This window comes from Eurosta solidaginis, chromosome 4, assembly GCF_040869045.1.
Source record: "Eurosta solidaginis isolate ZX-2024a chromosome 4, ASM4086904v1, whole genome shotgun sequence".
Lineage (NCBI taxonomy): Eukaryota > Metazoa > Arthropoda > Insecta > Diptera > Tephritidae > Eurosta > Eurosta solidaginis.
The window spans coordinates 168,851,432-168,874,582 of record NC_090322.1 but is presented as its reverse complement, the minus strand read 5'-3'; the positions used below and the strand labels follow the sequence as shown (position 1 = coordinate 168,874,582).

The window sequence follows — 23,151 nt, the reverse complement described above, 5'->3', positions numbered from 1 at the left end:
TTGCCGGGAGAGTACTTTGCTTTTTACTTGCTTACTGAGTCCAAAGTAACTGCTGTTGGCAAGAGTGATTCTTTACTATTTTTCTAGACTGACGTTATTGTTGGGTGAACGCTGGTTCCCAAATAAACGAAATTCTCTACTATTTCCAAACTATGGCTGCTTGATGACAGCAGGTACTTCGTTTTGTCCTCGTTCACTTTCGGCGCCAGTGATCGGGACGATGAAATCAATGTCGTGGGTATATTCCCTTAATTGCACCCTCTTATATAAAGAAGCTTCAATTAAAAGAAATCGCTTGATACGGGGTGATTCTCTCTGGAACCTTGTTTTGTTTCGAACGTTTCAAAGAAGTCCGTCTCAACTGTCACTGAAGTGATGATGTTACTCAACGTTATTTTGCGCAGCTGTATAAGTTTTGCGGGGAAACCGAACTCAGGCAGAAAAACATATAGGCAACCCATTTTCATGCTGTCGAAGTGGGCTTCAAAATCGACGAGGAGGCGATGTGTGTCAATTCTTTTTCCGCATTTTGTTCAAGATTTGGCGCATAGTGAAAATCTGGTCAATAGTAGGATTATCCTGTCTGTAACCGCACTGATAAGGTAAAATCAGCCGATTGAATAAGGGCTTAAATCTTTTGCGCAATACGCTCGACAGGACCTTATAGACGATATTATGAAGGCTGATTCCACGATAGTTGGCGCAGTTTGCAGGGTTCCTGTTCTTGCGGATTGCGCAAGGAACTCTTAGTTTCCAATAGTACAGAATGCACTCGTCCGACCATATTTTGCATAAAAGTTGATACATGCGTCATACCAACTCCTCGCCACCCGCCACAATCTCGAATAGCTCAGCAGGCAACCCAGCAGCGCCTGTGGTCTTATTGTTTTTTAATCTAGTTATTTATATTCTGACTTCGTCATAGTTGGGTGGGGAACATTAATTTCATTATCATTGATTGCAAGCTCTGGTTTATCATCATTCCTACGTGTCTCATCGCTCAGATAAGTCTTACCTCCATAATCGAAGCACTCTTTGGACGTTGGATATCAGGTTGCCGTTTTCGTTTTGACAGCAGTTTGCAGCGGGCTTAAAATCTGCAAACTTGTATGTAATGTACTACTTAGATGGCTTAAATATACTTAGGTTTTAAGTAAAAGGTACCAGCAGACTTAAAAGAACTAAATAATGTTTTGGTTGTAAAGATGGAGATTCGGGCTGTTAGCGAGCTTTGTGCCATTTTGCTCGTAGTTATTGTTGTTGTTGTAGCGATAAGGTTTCTTCACGAAGGCTATGGGGAGTGTTATCGATGTGATGGTCCTTTGCCGGATACAGATCCGGTACGCTCCGGTAACACAGCACCATTAAGGTTCTAGCCGGACTATCTCGGGAACGATTTATATGGCCACATTAAACCTTCATACAAAGAAATCTGTTTGTACTATGGCACTATTGTGAATATTTGCACTACATTACCGGCAGTTGTTACCATACGTTAGATAGCAGCGCAAGCTGTAAGCTTTAATTGATTGATAGAAAAGCTGATTTCTGTTGTATTTGATAAGAGACTTTTATATTGGTTGCGCAAGATGCCCACGGGTCCGGCTCGTTAGTATTTAATTTGAAACAGAGGATAGAAATGTTGCAATTGTATCCATTTGCAGATCTTTTTAACGCATCCTTGACTGGTTTAGGTGTATATGGTTTTGAAAGACAAATGGCTCAGACCTAAGTCCTGTTGTTACAAGAGTGGCTACCAACTGTCTCGCTCTGCATTCGATTAGCGCCAGTTCGAAAGTCATCAGTAAAACTGTTGGGCGAAACTGTTACTTTGTGGGACTGTCTCCCATTTTTAAACGGTTTTATTTAGCTTGACTTGACAGGCAGGCCGCACGGCCGCATGCACGGCCGTTGTGAACGAATTTTGTAATTGAAATTTAAATAACTTCCCGATTAGCTACAAGCTTGAAACTTGGAATGTAGTTCAGAACCCGATGGCAATGCAATAATAGGAAAAAAATCGCCGCTAGGTGGCGCAAGGATCGAGATATTCACAAAAATCGTATTTGTGGTCCGATTGGCTCATATTTGTAACACATAATAGATACAAGAATAGAAAGCGACCTATGAAAAAAATCTCCGCTAGGTGGCGCAAGGATCGAGATATTCACAAAAATCGTATTTGTGGTCCGATTTTGCTCAGGTTGTTCTCCGATTTTGCTAATTTTTATTAAGCATACAAATAGTAATAGGAGTAACGCTCCTGTCAAATTTCATCATGATATCTTCAACGACTGCCAAATTACAGCTTGCAAAACTTTTAAATTATCTTCTTTTAAAAGTGGGCTGTGCCACGCCCATTGTCCAAAATTTTAGTAATTTTCTATTTTGCGTCACAAATTCAACTCACCTACCAAGTTTCATCGCTTTATCCGTCTTTGGTAATGAATTATCGCACTTTTTCGGTTTTTCGAAATTTTCGATATCGAAAAAGTGGGCGTGGTTATAGTCCGATATCGTTAATTTTAAATAGCGGACTGAGATGAGTGCCCATGAAACTACATACCAAATTTCATCAAGATACCTCAAAATTTACTCAAGTTATCGTGTTAACGGGCAGAGGGACGGACGGACGGACATGGCTCAATAAAATTTTTTTTCGATGCTGATGATTTTGATATATGGAAGTCTATATCTATCTCGATTCCTTTATACCTGTACAACTAACCGTTATCCAATCAAAGTTAATATACTCTGTGAGCTCTGCTCAACTCGACGCTAGGCGGCGCAAGGATCGAGATATTTTCAAACATCGTATTTGTGGTTCGATTTGGCTCATATTTGGAACCCATAATACATACAAGAATAGAAAGCGACCTATGAAAAAATGCCGCTAGGTGACACAAAGATCGAGATATTCAAAAGAATCGTATTTGTGGTCCGATTTGGCCCATATTTGGAACACATAATACATACATACATGAATAGAAGGCGACCTATGATGTCCGATTTGGCTCATATTTCGAACGAATATTACATACAGTCCGGTAGAAGTGACATCAAAATATTTTAGAGTTGGAGGGGGGACAAGCATACGTGGCACAGAGTCGAGTAAAGTCTTTGGAGGGATTATGTATTGAGGACTTAGATTGTAACAAATTGTCAGGAAAGAGTCCTTGTAATAATGAGTCGCTAAATGAACTAAATAGAATGAGAAATAATAGGCAATTAAATAAAGACTAAAAACTTGAAAATAAAATAATTAAAAAAAAATTTTTAATTTAAACGGTTTTATTGAAAAAATAACTTATATGAAATAATAATAATACTAAAATCTAGAAAATAATTAGGTAGGTCCTAGGTACTAGTCATCACACTCCTCATCAATCTAGGGCGTTGTTCAGACAATTAAATAAAAGCGTTGGACGCGACAAATTTCTATTGATAGTCATAAGTAAAACCAACTGCTACGCCTCACATGTTTAGAAATTTCACGCGACCAACGCTTTTGTTTAATTGTCTGATCAACGCCCTAGATTGATGAGGAGTGTGATGACTAGTACCTGTTGATGAATGATTTCCTGTAAATTCACAAATGCGATATTTCTATCAGTTTTCCTACAACAAAAGTATTTGATATTTAATTTCATACCTCAAGTATGCTTTAAAGGTTAAAACATCAATTCTTGTACATTAGCTTGTTGCTGTGGAATTTGCGCCCGCTTAAATATTGATTTACATACCTGATGTGTTGTATTGAAATTCAATTATAATTGTCTCACGTGTCATAACAATAATTGAAATTATCTTTCTGAATTTTATTCATATACTGCATGCAACAACATGCGCTAAGAATCTCTTGCACATAGTATGCTGCTTGCTTTTACAATTAATATACATATTAGGGTGGACAATAAAACGCTAGTGATCTGGCAGCTTTTAGGATCTGTTTATATTAGCACAGTATACCTACTTTGGAATCATCCGTGTGGACGTGTATCGCCTTGTCCGCCATTTAGACACCCTTCCGCCAACCATCCACCTCAATTGTGGCTCTATGAGCGCCTTCAAAGCGCAGATACGGAAGCAGGTAGTCTGTTCGTCCTCTAGTTGAATATACTATACTACTATCGCCGTATGGTCTGCTGTCAAGGTGGAATATGCAGAATGGCATTACGGCCGTCGAAGTTGTTTTCAGGGCTCTCGTAATGCATTGATAGCCTTCATATCCCCTCTAATTTGTTGAGGTAGGCTTGTTTTTATGCGGCTTCATAGATATAGGGAAGCTAGAGAGAAAAGGGAGGGAGAAAGAGACACGGAGGAAGGAGTGAATAAAAGGATAAGGAAAACGGGTGGAGGAAGGGAGAGTAAAACGTAAAAACTTCTTGAAAGTAGTTTGATATATATTTTTAAGCCACCAAGTAGGCGCCAGTCCCTTTTTCGCTGGGTTAACTGGCGCCAAATGGTTACACCAAGGAAATTTAAATGATCTTCCACCAGAATGGGGCCCGCCATCTTCCTCTGTTTCCAAAGGCGGGCTCCGATTAAAATAATTTCTTAGCCGGAGCATTATCTTTCATTCACATAACATGGCCGAGCCAGTTTGAAGTAAGCAGAATTTACGGCGCGGGTGTTTATGTCGATAATAGCAATGTCGTTAGCATACGCCAGTAATTGCACGCTATTATAGAATATTTTTCCAGAGCGGTTAAGTTCTGCAACCAGTATAAATTTCTCCAGCATCAAATTAAATAAATCGTACTATAAGGGGTCACCCTGTATGAAACTTCGTTTATTTTCGAACAGCTCAAAGAGGTCCTTCACAATTCTGACTGAGTTGACGGTGTTCCTCGGCGCAATTTTGCTCAGCCGTACAAGTTTTGTGGGGAAACCAAATTCAGACATATATATATAGTGTATAGTAGACTGGGTCGATTTATTAACCGATATCGCGCCATCGATTTTTCGATAGGATTTGGGCCAACGTTTTTTCAACAGTTTTAACAAGTAAGGAAGGCTAAGTTCGGGTGTAACCGAACATTACATACTCAGATAAGAGCTTTGGAGACAAAATAAGGGAAAATCACCATTTAGCAAACTGAACCTAGGGTAACCCTGGAATGTGTTTGTATGACATGTGTATCAAATGAAAGGTGTTAATGATTATTTCAAACGTAGTGGGCCTTAGTTCTTTAAGTGGACGCCTTTTTGAGATACAGAACATCTTCTGTCGGGTACCGCTAATTTATTTATATATGTAATACCACGAACAGTATTCCTGCCAATATTCCAAGGGCTTTTGATTTCGCCCTGCAGAACTTTTTCATTTTCTTCTACTTCATAGAGTAGGTGTCACACCCATTTTACAAAGTTTTTTCTAAAGTTATATTTTGCGCCAATAAACCAATCCAATTACCATGTTTCATCTCTTTTTTCATATTTGGTACAGAATTATGGCATTTTTTTAATTTTTCGTAATTTTCGATATCGGAAAAGTGGGCGTGGTCATATTCGGATTTCGGCCATATTTTATACCAAGATAAAGTGACTTCAAATAAGTACGTGAACTAAGTTTAGTTAAGATATATCGTTTTTTGCGCAAGTTATCGTGTTAACGGCCGAGCGGAAGGACAGACGGTCGACTGTGTATAAAAACGGGGCGTGGCTTCATCCGATTTTGCCCATTTTCACAAAAAACAGTTATCGTCATAGAATCTATGTCCCTACCAAATTTCACAAGGATTGGTAAATTTTTGTTCGACTTATGGCATTGAAAGTATTATAGACGAATTAAATGAAAAAGGGCGGAGTTACGCCCATTTTGAAATTTTCTTTTATCTCTGTATTTGGTTGTACCATATCATTATGGAGGCGAATGTTGACATAATTTACTTCTATAAAGATATTAAATTTTTTGTTAAAATTTGACTTAAAAAAAACTCATTCGGTTTCGCTAGTTTTTATTTGGCATACATATAGTAATAGGAATAACGTGCCTACCAAATTTCATCATGATATCTTCACCGACTGCCAAAGTACAGCTTGCAAAACTTTTAAATTACCTTCTTTTAAAAGTGGGCGGTGCCACACCCATTGTCCAAAATTTTTCTAATTTTCTATTTTGCGTCATAAGGTCAACGCACCTACCAAGTTTTCGGTATTTCGAAATTTTCGATATCGAAAAAGTGGGCGTGGTTGTAGTCCGATTTCGTTCATTTTAAATAGCGATCTGAGATGAGCGCCCAGGAACCTACATACCAAATTTCATCAAGATACCTCAAAATTTACTCGTTATCGTGTTTACAGGCGGACGGACAGACGGACGGACATGGCTAAATGAATTTCTTTTTTCACCCAGATCATTTTGATATATAGTCTATATCTATCTTGATTAGTTTATGCCGTTACGGATTACCGTTATGCGAACAAAGTTTATATACCCTGTGAGCTCTGCTCAGCTGAGTATAAAAAAAAATATTTTTTGGGTTTTGGGGAGAGTTTTGGTCGAAAAATTTACCCTTCGCCATTTTTTTTCGTCGGCTCGAAAATTATTTTTTTTCCTGAGCCCAAGCGTGCTTTGCACACAGAGTATATTAACTTTGATTGGATAACGGTTGGTTGTACAGGTATAAAGGAATCGGGATAGATATAGACTTCCATATATCAAAATCATCAGTATTGAAAAAAAATTTGATTGCGCCATGTCCGTCCGTCCGTCCGTTAGCACGATAACTTGAGTAAATATTGAGATATCTTCACCAAATTTGGTACACTAGCTTATCTGGGCCCAGAATAGATGTATTGAAAATGTGGCGAAATCGGATGCTAACCACGCCCACTTTTTATATATATAAAATTTTGGAGAACACAAAAAACCTGATAATACACCTAGGATGTTGAAATATGACATGTGGCCTGATATTGAGAGTCTTTATAAAAATTTGGGAACATTTTTTTAAATGGGCGTGGCACCGCCCACTTGTGATCAATTTTACAAATATTATTAATCATAAATCAAAAATCGTTAAACCTATCGTAATAAAATTCGGCAGAGAGATTGCTTTTACTATAGAGAATGCTTTGAAGAAAAATTAACGAAATTGGTTAAAGACCACGCCCACTTTTATATAAAAGATTTTTAAAAGGGTCGTGGACGAATAAAATAAGCTATATCTTTGCAAAAAAGAGCTTTATATCAATGTTATTTCATTTCCCGAGTGGATTTATAACAATAAATAGGAAAAACTTCAAATTTGAAAAAATGGGCGTAGCGGTGCCACGCCTTTTTTTAATCAGCAATTTTCTATGTTTCGGGATCCATAACTCGAAGAAAAATTAACATATCTTAATGAAATTGTATACTCATATTTTCCTAATAGCAGAAAATATTTCTAGTAAGAATGGACGGGATCGGTTAAAGACCACGGCAATTTAGATATAAAACAAGTTTAAAAGGGTCGTAGACTAGAATAATAACCCATAACTTAGCAAAAAATAATTTCGAATCAATGATATTTCACTTATCAAGTTTTATTGTCAGAGGAAATGTGGAGACATTTTTTTTTAAATGCGCGGTGTCACGTGTTATGTAGAAAAGTAACTTATCTGAAATGAAATGTACAATTGAAGCTCACGCTGAGTATATAATGTTCGGTTACACCCGAACTTAGACACCTTTACTTGCTCAAGCTAGATTTAGCCTTTTTTCTCAGTTTTGCTTAAGAAAATGTGATTTAGTTTTAAGCTTTTTTCAGATATTTTAGCTCTTTTTAGCTTATTTTCAAAGTTTTAAAACATTGAATAAATTGGGACCAGATGTTACAAATTTTAGGGTCTAAGGGACAAATAATGAACCTGATATCGTTTTCGTTCTGTGTGTTTACCACTCGATTCGATTGGCTGTTTCATCTGCTTAGAAACTCTGCTTCTAAGCGAAATTGAATGTTTGATTTCCGAAACATTTTACTGGTTTTCTTAGTTAGACAAAAGAGCTATGCAATGATGTGTAAGGTTTAAAGTTAATATGAAATAAGACTAACCTAAGGGATTATTACAAGCCGTCAGGTAGAATATAACAAATTTATTATAAGGCTTATGGAGCAAAGAAAATAAGGCTTACTTACTCTAGACCTTTTATATAAAGCTTGTAGCTCACCCAAAATCAGGCTTACATAAGGTGTTATAATAAGATGATACAATAAATAAAAATAGATTATATGGCTTTTACGAGGTTGAGTAATGATTAATATACCATAGTATAACCTCATTATAAGTTTTATTGTACATAGAAAATTGCTTCGTTTTATAATAAGACATCATCTGATTTAAAATTATTTTATTCATATTCATAATAGCCTATTTAAAAACTTTATTTAACCGGGGATCATACAACGACAGTGGTTCGCTAGACCAGAAAATGTAACGAAAACATTTTCTTCAAAAATTCATTTACCAGATGTCATTTCCCATATATCTTTTGGATTCGGTGTAAAACACATACCAAAACTTGGAAAATAGGTTCCTAGCCAGTGTGAAATGTAGAATTTACATTTTTCATGGGTTCTTTGAAAGGGCAAAAGTAGATTTCCTTATTGAAAATAATTTTATCGGCGTTCTTATTTTGCAAAGAAAACAACCAGTTTCCTCAAAAATATTACGAAAACTAAAGACCATAGTGGGGTACGATTAATCAAGCATAACTTTTAAGTTAAAACATAAATAGCATCTTTAAATTATTTTTTTTTATTTTTTATGAAATAAATGTAAAAAATAATTAAACTTTTTTATTCTGTTATGTCTTTTACGAAAAAAATTAATAAAACGCACGGAAAGTTGCCTCAAACTTTTAGCTTTTTTTCTTAGCTTTAAAATTTTTTACTTAGCTTTTTATTTTTGCCCATTTTGCGTTTTTGATAAAAAAAAGTTCTGGCAACACTGTTAGTCCATGTTACAGCAGATACTGAATACTTTCTCTTGATGTGCATGCTAATAGCGCTGCATTTCCCCATTGAGTACCCTTATCAATCATTATATCCATGATATATTCAGGGTCATAAAGGTTTTTCGCGTATTTTCTATCATAAGAAGGCCAATCTATCCTTGAAAACATGACCAGAGCGCATTTTTCCTACTAAAAGTTGACTACGGTTGAGTATTTCCTCTGGAGGGTTTTGGTTGGTTACTGTGCCGCCCGGATACCAAAGACCCAAACTCAGATAGCGCACGAGACGCCATTTTGATGCGCATTCTCTTGGAACCTATTTCTTCTGTTTTAATATGGCTAGTCGCTGCCTCGTTGAAACGAATGAATCGGCTGATATCTTTTTCAGAGCATTTCGCTACTTCCTGAAGTTGCGGCAGTATAAAAATGTCCGCAGCTATATACCTAGTGTGAGCTAGGGATGGGTAGCATTGAAAGGGATTACCGTTCTCTCATCGTGCAAGCCGAGTGGCCAGTTTTCCGTGATTGTGACAGTGATTCTAAAGATTTCTTTCCTTGACCTATTTAGTAGGTACACTGTTCTCCTAATATCGTAATTTGTCTAGGTCTGCTTGGTTATCTTGCAGGTATCCGAGGAGTATCAATTGGAGACCGCTAATTCCTTGAGTCTGCTAATATATTTATTTTGATTGATGAAGATCCATGCCCTCCGCAGCATCCAGCTAGCCCCCTGCTTTCGCGGGCATCTGCCTTTTTGTTTCCCTCCATGTTCCTATGACCTAGCTTCTTGTTGCGCTCCATGTTTCTGTGACTAGTTACCCGGACGAGGGTTATGTTTGCAAAGTTGGCTGCGGCTTGAAGCGACCTCTTGCAGTTGCTGGCAGCCCAAGATGAAGTTATGGGAGAGTTAAGTGCCATGAGCGCTACTTGGCTATCAGAATAAATGCACACCTCGTGCACTCTCACCGAGTCTTCGGGTAGGAGCCTACACGTCCTCTCTATACCCTGAACTTTCGCTTAGAAAATACTTACAAAGTTCTAAAGGCGGACTGGCAGCAGCACTTTAAGATGCTTACAGAAGACAGCCACTTGAATACCACAGTCATTTTTGTAACCTTTGGTGTAGAGTGAAATTGCGTCCTTTCGTTGCACCCCGTCCACCCTCCAGGCTTGTCTTGAGGAGAACTTATCAGTCACTATATTGTTAGCGCTATATTGTTAGCGTGTTATCATTTTTTGTAATTTTTACTGCTACTATTTATACTATTATTTACTAGGACATAGTATAAAAGAGGCCGAAAGTATATACAGGGCCCGTCCGAAAAAACGTATGTCTTCTTATAAGGGCATGTCTACTTTTTAATTCAGTATGGTCTAATCTGCACATATATACATATACACATACTATATACATTTTTTCGACAAATTTCCACACACGTTTTATAATTGTTAATACTGAATTGTTCTTTTTACACAAAAGCAACAGATTATTCTGGAAAGCCAATTAAATGAAATTTTCTTTATACTCTTTATCTTGAACATAAAAATTGAGAATTAATTAAAATTTTAATTGTTTTATTTCTCACTTCTAACTATTATAAATTGGAAAGCTTGAAAGTGACTGTGTGAGTAAGCACCTTTGGCAGGCGTTCGCATTTAAGCTTTTACACCAATATTCGGGAAAATGTGCACAATTACTTCAGAGTTCTGAACAAAATTTCCATACCGCCCCATTTCTGTGTTTACCACTTAACTAAACTCTTTGGGAAATTTTGTTTTGTATGTAGAAACACTCATAAGATATCGAAAAAGACTAGGTGCTAGGAGGTTCGTAAAAAATATTAATATTTTTAATAGGTTTAAGCTCAATCAGTTGCCACGTATATTTTCTGTATGCAAAACCGAAGTATCGAGTTAGTTTTCTTCTCAATTGTAGGTACGTGGAAACCGCCGAAATTGCCCAATTTTTTTTTAAATAATTCGCATGGTTTTGGAGATAAAGGCACAAATCCGGTCGAGATTGTGGTAAATTTTTTTATGCGATGTAGATGGCAAAGATATAGTAAAACTGTTCAGATTTTGCGGATGCCGACCCATAAAAAGATCCAAGTCGGTCAAACTTTGTTGAGTAATACGAGCATTCGCCGATATAGGAGTTATTCTCCTTATTTATTTTCAGCATTCTTTTCGCTGTGAGATGGCTGCCATGGTACGAATCGCGAATCAGGTGATAGCAAGTTCAGATAAGGCAGAACTTACGGTGCGTATTGTTACGTATTTTAAAAAATCCTCCATAATTCTGCGTCTCCTGTAATTGTTGGAATCACTAAATTGTCGAATAAATAGACGCAAATGTTTTGTATATAAAATGCTCTGTATTATATATCACTACTATGGTAGCAGTTTTTCACAATTCAATGTATTCGCGTACTTCACTTATAGCGTATTAAAATAAAATTGATTCACTATTCCTCGTTCGCCTATTTCTCACAGGGTATAGACTTCTCACGAAAGGCTTTCTCGAATAGTTGCATATTTATTTCTTGTTTCTGTATCTCATACTGGATTTGGTTATATACATTTATATCTGAGGTTTAAATAAGGTTATGTGCGTTCTTTTTAGATGTGTACATCTCTGCATCTCATGTTCACCGCCTTCCATGTATATTTAGGTATGTCTAATAAAGATTGTATATGCTCAGTATTATTCGCTTTTTACTGCTGTATACACGTAAGTATGTGTGGCTGTTTTCTATTTCATCTGCTTGCCTTCTGTTGTTGTTGTAGCAGTGCTTCGCCCCATCCAATAGGTGCGACCAATCACAAATTGTCATCAATGTCCTCTAACGGGAGTCCAAGGAAACTTGCAGTTTCAACAGCGGTGGACCATAATGAGAGGGGTGTTAGAGGCGTTGGTTCCACATTACAATTAAAGAGACGGTTGGTGTCATGTGGGGACACATTGCAAGCGGGGCATACATTTTGTATGTCGGGGTTGATTCTGGATAGGTAAGAGTTTGACCTGTTACAGTATCCAGACCGAAGTTGAGCTAGAGTGACTCGCGTTTCCCTGGGGAGTGTGCGTTCCTCTTCCGTAAGTGTTGGGTACTGTTCTGTAAGTACTGGATTCACCGGGCAATTCCTGGCATAAAGGTCCGACGCCTGTTTGTGGAGTTCCCTGAGGACCTGCTTGTGTTTTTTGGCTTCATACGGCTGAGTTCTCAGGTGCCGTATTTCATCATAATGCTTACGGATATTACTCCTTAAGCCCCTGGGCGGTGTTGGCTCATCAATCAGATGCCTGTTGGGATGACCAGGTTTCTGGGTATTCAACAGGAACTATTTGGTTAGCATCTCTTTTCTCTCCCTGATGGGGAGTATTCTCGCCTCATTATGTAGATGGTGTTCTGGGGACATAAGAAGACAATCCGTGGCAGTTCTGAGGGCAGTATTTTAGCAGGCCTGAAGCTTCTTCCAGTGAGTGGTCTTTAGGATTGGCGACCATATAGGGCTTGCGGAGCATGCAATCGGCTGGCCAATTGCTTTGTATGTGGTAATGAGCGTTTCTTTGTCTTTTCCCCAAGTACTGCCAGCAAGGGATTTGAGGATTTTATTACGGCTCTGGATTTTCGGTACAATTGCGGCTGCATGCTCACCAAAATGTAGATCCTGATCAAACGTCACACTCAAGATTTTGGGGTGTAGGACAGCCGTAGCTAGTGCCATCGACGTGGATGTTCAAAATGGTCAACATTTGGGACGTCCATGTTGTAATTTAATTTGCTGTTGTTGTCTAGCATTTATTAATAGCGGCATAGTGACGTATCGAAACTGAAAGTATTCGCGACAATATCAATTGTACGCTGTTATAAAGATTGGACTATCGTGGTTTAGTTCTGCTGTTCCAATTATCGTATGCAGCAGATGGTTTCGGTTGACTCGGAGAGGTCCTTCCCAGTTCTGAAAAAAGTTGTAATTTCCAATAATGTAAATGAGAAAAATAATTTATAAAAGATAATCTCAAATATATGCATGTGCATACCTTAAGCAAACCATATTTTTATACTCAGTTGAGCAGAGCTCACAGAGTATATTAAGTTTGATTGGGTAACGGTTGGTTGTACATATATAAAGGAATCGAGATAGATATAGACTTCCATATATCAAAATAATCAGGATCGAAAAAAAATTTGATTGAGGCATGTCCGTCCGTCCGTCCGTCCGTCCGTTAACACGATAACTTGAGTAAATTTTGAGGTATCTTGATGAAATTTGGTATGTAGATTCCTGAGCACTCATCTCAGATCGCTATTTAAAATGAACGATATCGGACTATAACCACGCCCACTTTTTCGATATCGAAAATTTCGAAAAACAGAAAAAGTGCGATAATTCATTACAAAAGACAGATAAAGCGACGAAACTTGGTAGATGAGTTGAACTTATGACGCAGAATAGAAAAGTAGTAAAATTTTGGACAATGGGCGTGGCACCGCCCACTTTTAAAAGAAGGTAATTTAGAAGTTTTGCAAGCTGTAATTTGGCAGTCGTTGAAGATATCATGATGAACTTTGGCAGGAACGTTACTGCTATTACTATATGTACGCTCAATAAAAATTAGCAAAATCGGAGAAGGACTACGCCTACTTTTAAAAAAAAATTTTTTTTAAAGTAAAATTTTAACAAAAAATTTAATATCTTTACAGTATATAAGTAAATTATGTCAACATTCAACTCCAGTAATGATATGGTGCAACAAAATACAAAAATAAAAGAAAATTTCAAAATGGGCGTGGCTCCGCCCTTTTTCATTTAATTTGCCTATGATACTTTTAACGCCATAATTCGAACAAAAACTAACCAATCCTTTTGAAATTTGGTAGGGGCATAGATTTTATAACGTTAACTGTTTTCTGTGAAAATGGGCGAAATCGGTTGATGCCACGCCCAGTTTTTATACACAGTCGTCCGTCTGTCCTTCCGCATGGCCGTTAACACGATAACTTGAGCAAAAATCGGTATATCTTTAATGAACTTAGTTCATGTGCTTACTTGAACTCACTTTATCTTGGTATGAAAAATGAAGGAAATCCGACTATGACCACGCCCACTTTTTCGATATCGAAAATTACGAAAAATGAAAAAAATGCCATAATTCTATACCAAATACGAAAAAAGGGATGAAACATGGTAAGGTAATTGGATTGTTTTATTGACGCGAAATATAACTTTAGAAAAAACTTTATAAAATGGTTGTGACACCTACCATATTAAGTAGAAGAAAATTAAAAAAGTTCTGCAGGGCGAAATAAAAAACCCTTAAAATCTTGGCAGGTACTACATATATAAATAAATTTGCGGTATCCAACAGATGATGTTCTGGGTCACCCTGATCCACATTTTGGTCGATATCTGGAAAATGCCTTCACATATACAACTACCACCACTCACTTTTAAAACTCACATTAATACCTTTAATTTGATACCCATATCGTACAAACTTATTCTAGAGTCACCCCTGGTCCACCTTTATGGCGATATCTCGAAAAGGCGTCCACCTATAGAACTAAGTCCCACGCCCTTTTAAAATACTCATTAAAACCTTTCATTTGATACCCATATCGTACAAACATATTCTAACGTCACCCCTGGTCCACCTTTATGGCGATATCTCGAAAAGGCGAACACCTATAGAACGAAGGCCCACTCCCTTTTAAAAATACTCATTAACACCTTTCATTTGATACCCGTATCGTACAAACAAAGTCTAGAGTCACCCCTGGTCCACCTTTATTGCGATAACTCGAAACGGCGTCCACCTATGGAACTAAGGATTACTCCCTTTTAAAATACTCATTAACACCTTTCTTTTGATACCCATATTGTACAAACAAATTCTAGGGTCACCCCTGGTCCACCTTTATGGCGATAACTCGAAACGGCGTCCACCTATGGAACTAAGGATTACTCCCTTTTAAAATACTCATTAACACCTTTCATTTGATACCCATATCGTACAAACGCATTCTAGAGTCACCCCTGGTCCACCTTTATGGCGATATCTCGAAAAGGCGACCACCTATAGAACAACCACCACTCCCTTTTAAAACCCTCATTAATACCTATAATTTGATACCCATATCGTACAAACGCATTCTAGAGTCAATCCTGATCCACCTTTATGGCTATATCCCTAAATGGCGTCCACCTATAGAACTATGGCCCACTCCCTCATAAAATACTCTTTAATGCCTTTCATTTGATACACATGTCATACAAACATATTCCAGGTTTTCCCTCGGTTCATTTTCCTACATGGTTATTTTCCCTTATGTTGTCGCCATAGCTCTCAACTGAGTATGTAATGTTCGGTTACACCCGAACTTAACCTTCCTTACTTGTTCATTTTTCATTTCCTTTCATTGCATCAACAAAAAAGTTGTAAATTTTATGACAAGTAGAAATTTGTTTTCCTGCTGACATCATTTCGGTGAATGGAAATTTTTATTACCAAAATTTAATATGTATTGTTATTATTGTATCATATATATAAAAGTGTGTTTTATAACCTAAATTCTTCATGATATTAATATTTTTCTCCTTTCACATATCATTTCAGCTTATGCCAGCTGTATGTCACACGGCGTCCATTTGGCTGACCCTGGCGTTAGCTGTGCAAAGGTATGTATGCAAACAATATTATTTATTTACATGGTTCAAAGTGTGATTCTAAATCTGAAACGTTTTTTTAGGAAATAAATATATGACCATGATACAACTATACAGAGGTAGTTCCACTTCTTCCTTTTCTCCCCACTGCCCCCATTTGACATAAACTGTATTTTGGCATTCCCTTTTTAAACAGCTCTACTATATCCTTAAAAAATAAACGTTCCAACACCTGCCCAAGAACATACAAAAACTGCATCTGCTAGAAGATATGTATCTTTATCGTTCGTATTTGGTCAATAAAACCATTGCTGTGAACTTGACCCCAATACAAACATACATCATAGCTTCTATTCCACTATTGGATCTTAAGGCATTGATAGGGCTGCCAGCTTGACATTGGTGTGTGAGATTAGCCAAACCTCATAGCGCCCTACTATGTTGCTTATCAGCTTGCACGCGTGCATTGCGCGGTATTTTAACGGAGCCTTATCCTCACTGCGCCACCATGCGAAGTAACGCAGCAAGGGGTGCTGCTGCCACGAAGTGATTGATAAAATAAAGTGAGGAAGTACAGAGACTCCGGTTTATCCACAGCAAACGCTGCGCCTCCCATTGTCACCAAGAAGATGAAAAAGGCGACAAAGCAGTTCCTCATTGTGACTTTAATATATCGCAGGTATCCCTATTTGCAGACATTTAATGAAACTTGGAGATCTGAAGAAAGGTTAGATTGTTGAGGGACAAACTAAATAAACCGCTGCCCCTCTTCAATTCACCAGGTACAATGGAGTTAATTTGATAAGGCCGATTAATATTAGCACCTTGAAATAGTTAAAGGATTATGTTAGGTTGAACTGGCCGGTCAATAAAGACCTGATATAGACTGAATGTGTCCATAGTGTTACCAAAATGTGTTTGACGACCAAACGGAAGAACCCCAATCAGGTGCCAAGACATATGTTATAGAATAACTCCGTCCTCTTAGCAAATACTAGCAGTTTTCTAGGATCCTGCTTAATTGCTGCCTCAAGATCTGGCAGCTCTGCCACCCCTAATAGCTGGAACCTTGACCTGGCGAGCGCAGGACATGAACACAGAACGTGCTCAACCGTTTCTTCCTGCAGCTCATGCTTCCTACACTTGCTGTTATTGACGACGCCTAACTTATAAGCATGTGACGCCAGAAAGTAGTGTGCAGTTAGTATGCCCATCGTGAGCCTTAAGTCTTCTCTCTTCAGCGATATGAGCCACTTTGTGAGTCTAATATCGCAGGATTTGCACATGATCTTAGAAAGTTTTGTCCTCGCCTTTCCTGCTTGATGGATCATATGCAACTCCTGTCTCCTTTTGATTTCTCCCAAACGGATTGGGACGTCTATCGTCGACTCAGCGAGTGTTGCACCTTCCTTTGCAAATTCATCGACCTTTTCGTTACGTTCTATCCCTTTATGACCGAGAACCCAGCAAAGATGTATGGTCCGACCTGAACGAAGTTTTTCCAATGCTTCTTTGCATTCCAGAACACTTCTTGATGAAGCACTGTGTGAGGTTATTGCCTTAATGGCAGCCTGACTTTCAATATATAAATTGACGCGACTACAGCTTAAACACACTTCCTCCAGAATTTCTGCTGCTTTCTTCACTGCTATAATTTCCGCTTGAAAAACGCTGCAATAATCTAGCAGCCTATAGGATCTTCTGAGTCGACACGGTAAACAGCAGGCCCAACTCCTTCCATTAATTTGGAACCATCCGTATAGACGTGTATAGCATGTTCTGCCATTTCTGCACCCAGGCACCAACCCTCCGGTTTAATTGTGGCAGTTTTTCGAAACTTGTAAGAACAAGGCCTGAATCATATGTATGATGATGTCGGAAGACGGTGCAAATCGGTTGAGCATCGAAACAGTGACCTAGAGATTCTTCGCATACATCCGTCAGCAAAATAAACAAAGAGGCGGAGTATATGTTGCACCCAGAGCAAAAAGAATACTAAGGCGTAACATTCGGCTTAGTTTTAATTCACTTGCCGTGGCTCAGATCTGAAGAAAAGGTGGTTGGAAAATTTGTAAAATATGTCTATTGGTACTGTTATTCAAACGTATATGTTGTTTCTGTTGAGATGGCAGTGCTTTTTCTACATTTGACAAGTTGTACTTTTTGACAACTTACACAGTTTATGTCAAATACGTCAAAGTGGGACTACCTTGTTTTCTTGTATCCTGTATATGACTGAACCAATTATGTTTTGGAATTTAAATCAGGGCCTGTAATATCCTCTGGTCGGATATTCTTGACCCCTCTTTTTCGACCCCTCTGTCAGTTTGATAACCAAATGGAGACCTATTTCAGTAAACGTGCCTTAACAATAGGAGTGTCGAGATGCCGAAAATCGATTTAGAGATTCTGATTAAAAATAATTTTCTGAATGAACAACCAACAATAAATCAACAAAGGCTGACCTCACCTCACCTTAATTTCAACTGAACATTATGCTTTAAATTGAGCTGTTTCCCTCACTTTCATAGTCCGTAGGCGCTGCGATTTTTTACACTGGGAATTCTCTACACATCTCTCGAATTCGGCCGCAGAGTTTTCAATTATACCTTATATTCAGTCTCACTGTTGCTATCTCTTTCTTGTATTTCACATGTACCACAGTGTTTTACTGACACCTTTTGAAGAAAGCAAAGGTGCAAGCTGCGTTGGAAAAATCTAGTAAAGGATGAAGACTTTGGGTTTTTTTTTTGTTTCTAATGGCCGTCACTAAAAAGGAAGAACTTCTGACTGACTCTCTTCGTTTAACTTAGCCATACTCGTATAAACTACTTAGAGCCAATTAAGAAAAGAAGATAAATTGTACGAATTAAAGTTGAATTTCTATTGTTCAAACTTTTTTGTCCTCGTTTTGTACACACTTTGCGTGTTAAGGGAATCCGTCAACAATGGAATTTTTATGATACAAGCTTCATAATGCTTTCGCATCAAAGCATGCAGCGAGAAAACAAGGCAGGGCCGGATTAGCCCTCAACGGTGGCCTAGGCAAACATCAATTGGGGGGCCCTCTTTTTCACGTCCGTTCTCTTCCTTTTTCGATAAAAAATATAAACTTATATTTTTCATTAAAATTTTATTGCCACAATGTAATAATATCAATAAAATTACTATCTACATTTTAAACATGTCGTTTTCTACATTTGTTTTCGGCAAATTCATCAATTATATCATCAATATCGATTTTGTTCAATAATCCTGACTCAGTGCAAAATATACCTAACATCTCGAGTCGCTTTTGTCGCGTTGTAGCTCTTTCAGCAGCTTTGAGTCTTTTTAATTGCGACAAGGATCGTTCGGCAGAACAATTTGTGATCATTAATGTTAAAAAAATCCGAAGACCTATTTCTGTGTTAGGAAATACATCGGCTAAATGATCTTCCATTAGAATCTTATACAAATGACTATGAGTTTTTTTGTGCATCAGTGTATCTGGAGTTGAAGTAACTTTCGAATTGTTTCAAGTTGGTGAGAAATGCAAATCTCTCTGTAACTTCCATATATATTTTCGCGCGTCGTTTGATTTCAGTGTGAAGATTGTCGATGTTTCGCGGAAACATTTTGTCTTAAAATCATCGCGAGGCGAATATTCTACTTTTTTTTTTCTCGGACGTTGTGGCAGCGCACTGCCCTCAAGTGGCCAAATGAAACCAGGCTAATCCTGTTATTGTTTTTTTAATTCATACATAGTTTTTTGTTTTTTTTTTTTGTATCCTAATTCTTATTATTATTATGTATTATTACAATTATAATTTTTATTGTTATCGAGTCTTTGAGAGGCAGTGGCTTCTTAAGCGCCGAGATCTAAAACCGCTCAGCTACAGAGAAACTCATCAGCTGAGAAATAAAGATTCACAAAATACAATAGATTAAAAGTATAAATATAATTTTTTAATTATTAAGAGAAGATAGAACCGTCTTTTTTATGGCAAAGTCCGAAACATCAATTATTCTCGAGTGAGAGTTATAATCTTCACACAAACATAGAAAAGGTTCGTGTAGTTGGAAATTGCTTCTGCATTGTTTAAGAGGAAGATTATACGGAGCATTTCCGTCATTGGGTTGTTTTTTCTACGACGAGTACGTTTTACGATTTCTGTATAATCTACACCAGGTATTAATTGTTTTGTTTTGTTTTCACGGAATGAAACTAAGCTCTCTTCTAACAATCCGTACAAAAAACCACACGTTTGTAAATCTGCTTTTTCACTTTGCAATGACTTACTCACTGAACGTATAGCAGTCAAAATAGAGTTCCATAAAATCAGTGTGAAACCAAATTCGAATTTTTCCATTTTATTCGCGATACACGTCGCCTCATAACGAGTATCCGTATTTTGTCATTCATCATCAGCAATTATTTCTAGAGCCTCTAATATGATATTAAATGAATCGTAAACTGCATTCGGCGCATTCGAATTTGCTTCCCAGTGTGTAGTTGATAATGTCTTAAAGGTTTTCTCATTGTTTATTTTATTTTTTAATACGCGCCAACGATAGGTGGAAGCGGAAAAAAATTGTATAATGTCTGCATAATGGAGAATCAATCTACTGCATAAAAACAACACTTCGCAGCATGCTCTCCAACCAAATTAAAGGAATGCGCGGAACAGGGAAAATAGATCGCATTCTCATTCGAACTCGATATTCTAGCTTGCACACCTTGATACTTTCCGGACATGTTTAATACGTTGTCATATGATTATCCTCTACAATTTTGAATATCTAAACCACAGCCTTCAGTAACAAACTTTAAAGTTTGATTCGCTAGACTTTCACCAATATGATTTTCCAACTGAAGAAAAGTTATAAACCTTTTTCATTATTCAATATACTCTCCTCTCACTTCAATACACTTCTTTGCACGCTCATACAATTTGCCAAATCAGTAGGAAATGTCCTTTTAGGAACCTCGTCTAGTTGGTCGGTCGTCTCCTTTTGAATGCGGTCAATTGAGTTCTATTTATTTCAGTAAAATTTATTTTAAGTTCTGATTATATTTTTCTTTCACTCTCTAGAATTTTATGTTTGTAAGAAAATTTTACAAGTATTTTTCTTTTTTCGGGGCCCCCCTAAAATCGGGGGCCCCAGGCAACTGCCTACTTGTTAATCTGGCCCTGCATGCCACAAATGAATACCAGTTGCATAACAACAAAAAAGTGCACTGTCTATTTCTTCTGTTAATGGACATCGTAAAGCTCACAATAGCAAGCACGACGTGCAAGAGCAGAAAGTACATTTCCGGTAAACGTCACAACAAGTAACTAAAACCATCGTATTTTTTCTCTCCCATGGCCTTAGGAAATTTTATAAGCATAATCCACCGCACAAGCACAACCGCCGGCATGACCTGCGATAGCCTTGAGCTCTTGCACTTTACTAAGTTACAAAACCGTTTGTTTTTCATTGCCATACGAGTGCAGCCTTAATGGATGTCGTGTATAAGCCGTAGAAGATTTATTTGTGTTATAAAACACTTACGATTTATAACGTAACATGGAATCTATCAAAACTCACTTTCTTTGGTTTCTGCTATAAAATGATAAGCAAAGCATAGAATTTTTTTAGGTGTCTGTGAATCAGGGATGATAAATATGAATTCTGATTTGGTACCAAATAAGCAAACAAAACGTATAGCTGTGTACAAAATGGTATTTTTTTCCATTCGTAAGGAAAAAACCAAAAATGTGGAGAGGAAAGGAAAGCTGAGAGGCGGAAACCAGAATCGGTTTTTGATTTTCTATCGAAGGGCATACGGTTTGTTATGTTGTTGTTGCTGTAGCGGTAAGGACACTTCCCGAAGTTGGGGAGTGTTGTCGATGTTGATGGTCCTTCGCCGGATGCAGACCCGCTACGTTCGTGTACCAAGCCCGACCATCTCGTGAACAATTGTTTATGACCACATGCGACCTTCTAGGCCAACTCGCCCTCCCATCCCCTAGCCAGAGCCTCGGTTTTTAATGAAACAGGATTAGCCACCGATAGGTGAGGATGACAATTGGGTTGGGGAAGCCATATATTGCGCTGGCAACCCCTTGAGAGGGTTGCGCTACACAACCCCTTGAATCCATTTGGTATTTTAGTCGCCTCTTACGACAGACATACCTACCGCGGGTATATTCTAACCCCCTAACCCGCTGGAGGTTTGTTATCGATAAAAGCCATTATCGACCAGTCGTCGAATTGCTATCGACGGGTTATGGTCGGTTTATCAATTTTTTTACGCTAATTGTAGGTTTGTTATCCATTTGTTATCTGTTTGTTAGCAGCGTGTTATCGATAATGTATAGACCAGCAATCGATCTGTTATCCCGGTGTTAAAAATGGAGTATCGATTACAAATGTTAAACGTTTTACTTTCGCAGTGTTACTAAACTGTTACGAGGAATTACCGACGGTTTATAGGTTTGTAATCGAAGCATAATCGGTGTTATCGACAAGTTATCGGTTATTATCGAAGGCTATTCGGAGTATTATCTATAAAAACATTGGCGGCTTATCGAGTTGTAATCAAACAAATTCGATAACACTTAAAAAATATCCCTAACGGATCTCTTGTGGGCCCAGACAATATTCTGTAAGCTGACCAATTCCCCTAACGGGTTTAGGCGCTTAGAATATTCCCGCGGTAGGCATGCCTGTCGTAATAGGCTGGCAAAACCTGCAGACAGAACGGTGTGAAGGGTCAGTGAAAATCGTGCCGAATCAGTCGGGATAGTACTGGAAGGCGCTACCACCGGAGTGTTGGGGGTGTTGGGGAGTGTAATGCGGTAACAACAACAACAGCAGAGCCTGGAGGACGTACATGACTGGGCATCCGACGTGAGGTTAACATCTAGCGAAAACAAAAACGGAGCTAGTGTTGTTGCTTATACATAAGTTATAAGATACCGAATTTGACTAGGCTTAAACTGGGAGGAGTAACCCTACAAGATACACACAGCACACAATATTATAGGAATAATACAAGACAATAAATTGTCGTAGATAATCCATTTGGAAGAGAGCGAAGAAAACATTTTGTGCTGCAAAATAACGCTAGGATGTCCGCTAGGATGGGGTCTATCAGCTGCACTCTTCTACTGGGTATTTACGGCGATTACCAAGCCCACTCTTTATTATAAGTACTAGTGTTGAGTCGTAAAAGCTATTCCGACTGTATGCTACTCTCACATCCTTCCTGCAGATCTAGTGGCACAGAATATAGCACAAGAAACTGCAACTAGGCTTAAAGTCTCGGGCAGATTAAGAGCGTGCCGCATTACCATAGTAGTATTTCGTTATTTAATAGAGGGCGGAGTTTCGAAATCACTGTTATTGGTACAAACATGCAGGAATGCAAATCGTTTCAAACTAACGAAAGGCTAGAGACGGGGTAATGTGTTTCAGCTGGAAATCATAGCCGTGATAAAAGCACTGAAAAGGCTAGAGGAAGCGTTCTTAAGCAATATATAAGTAGTGATAACCAGACGGGCATTACAGAA

The 23,151-nt window shown here is 38.0% G+C and overlaps 1 protein-coding gene across 1 annotated transcript in view; it reads left to right on the top strand.

Annotated features, from left to right (window-relative positions):
• The window catches only part of SPR (Sex peptide receptor), a 597,654-nt gene that overhangs the window by 533,983 nt on the left and 40,520 nt on the right, over positions 1-23,151 (top strand). Inside the window, exon 8 of the mRNA XM_067783706.1 lies at positions 15,561-15,622. Within this exon, the coding sequence (XP_067639807.1) occupies positions 15,561-15,622 (62 nt within the window). The remainder of the gene's footprint in view (positions 1-15,560; positions 15,623-23,151) is intronic.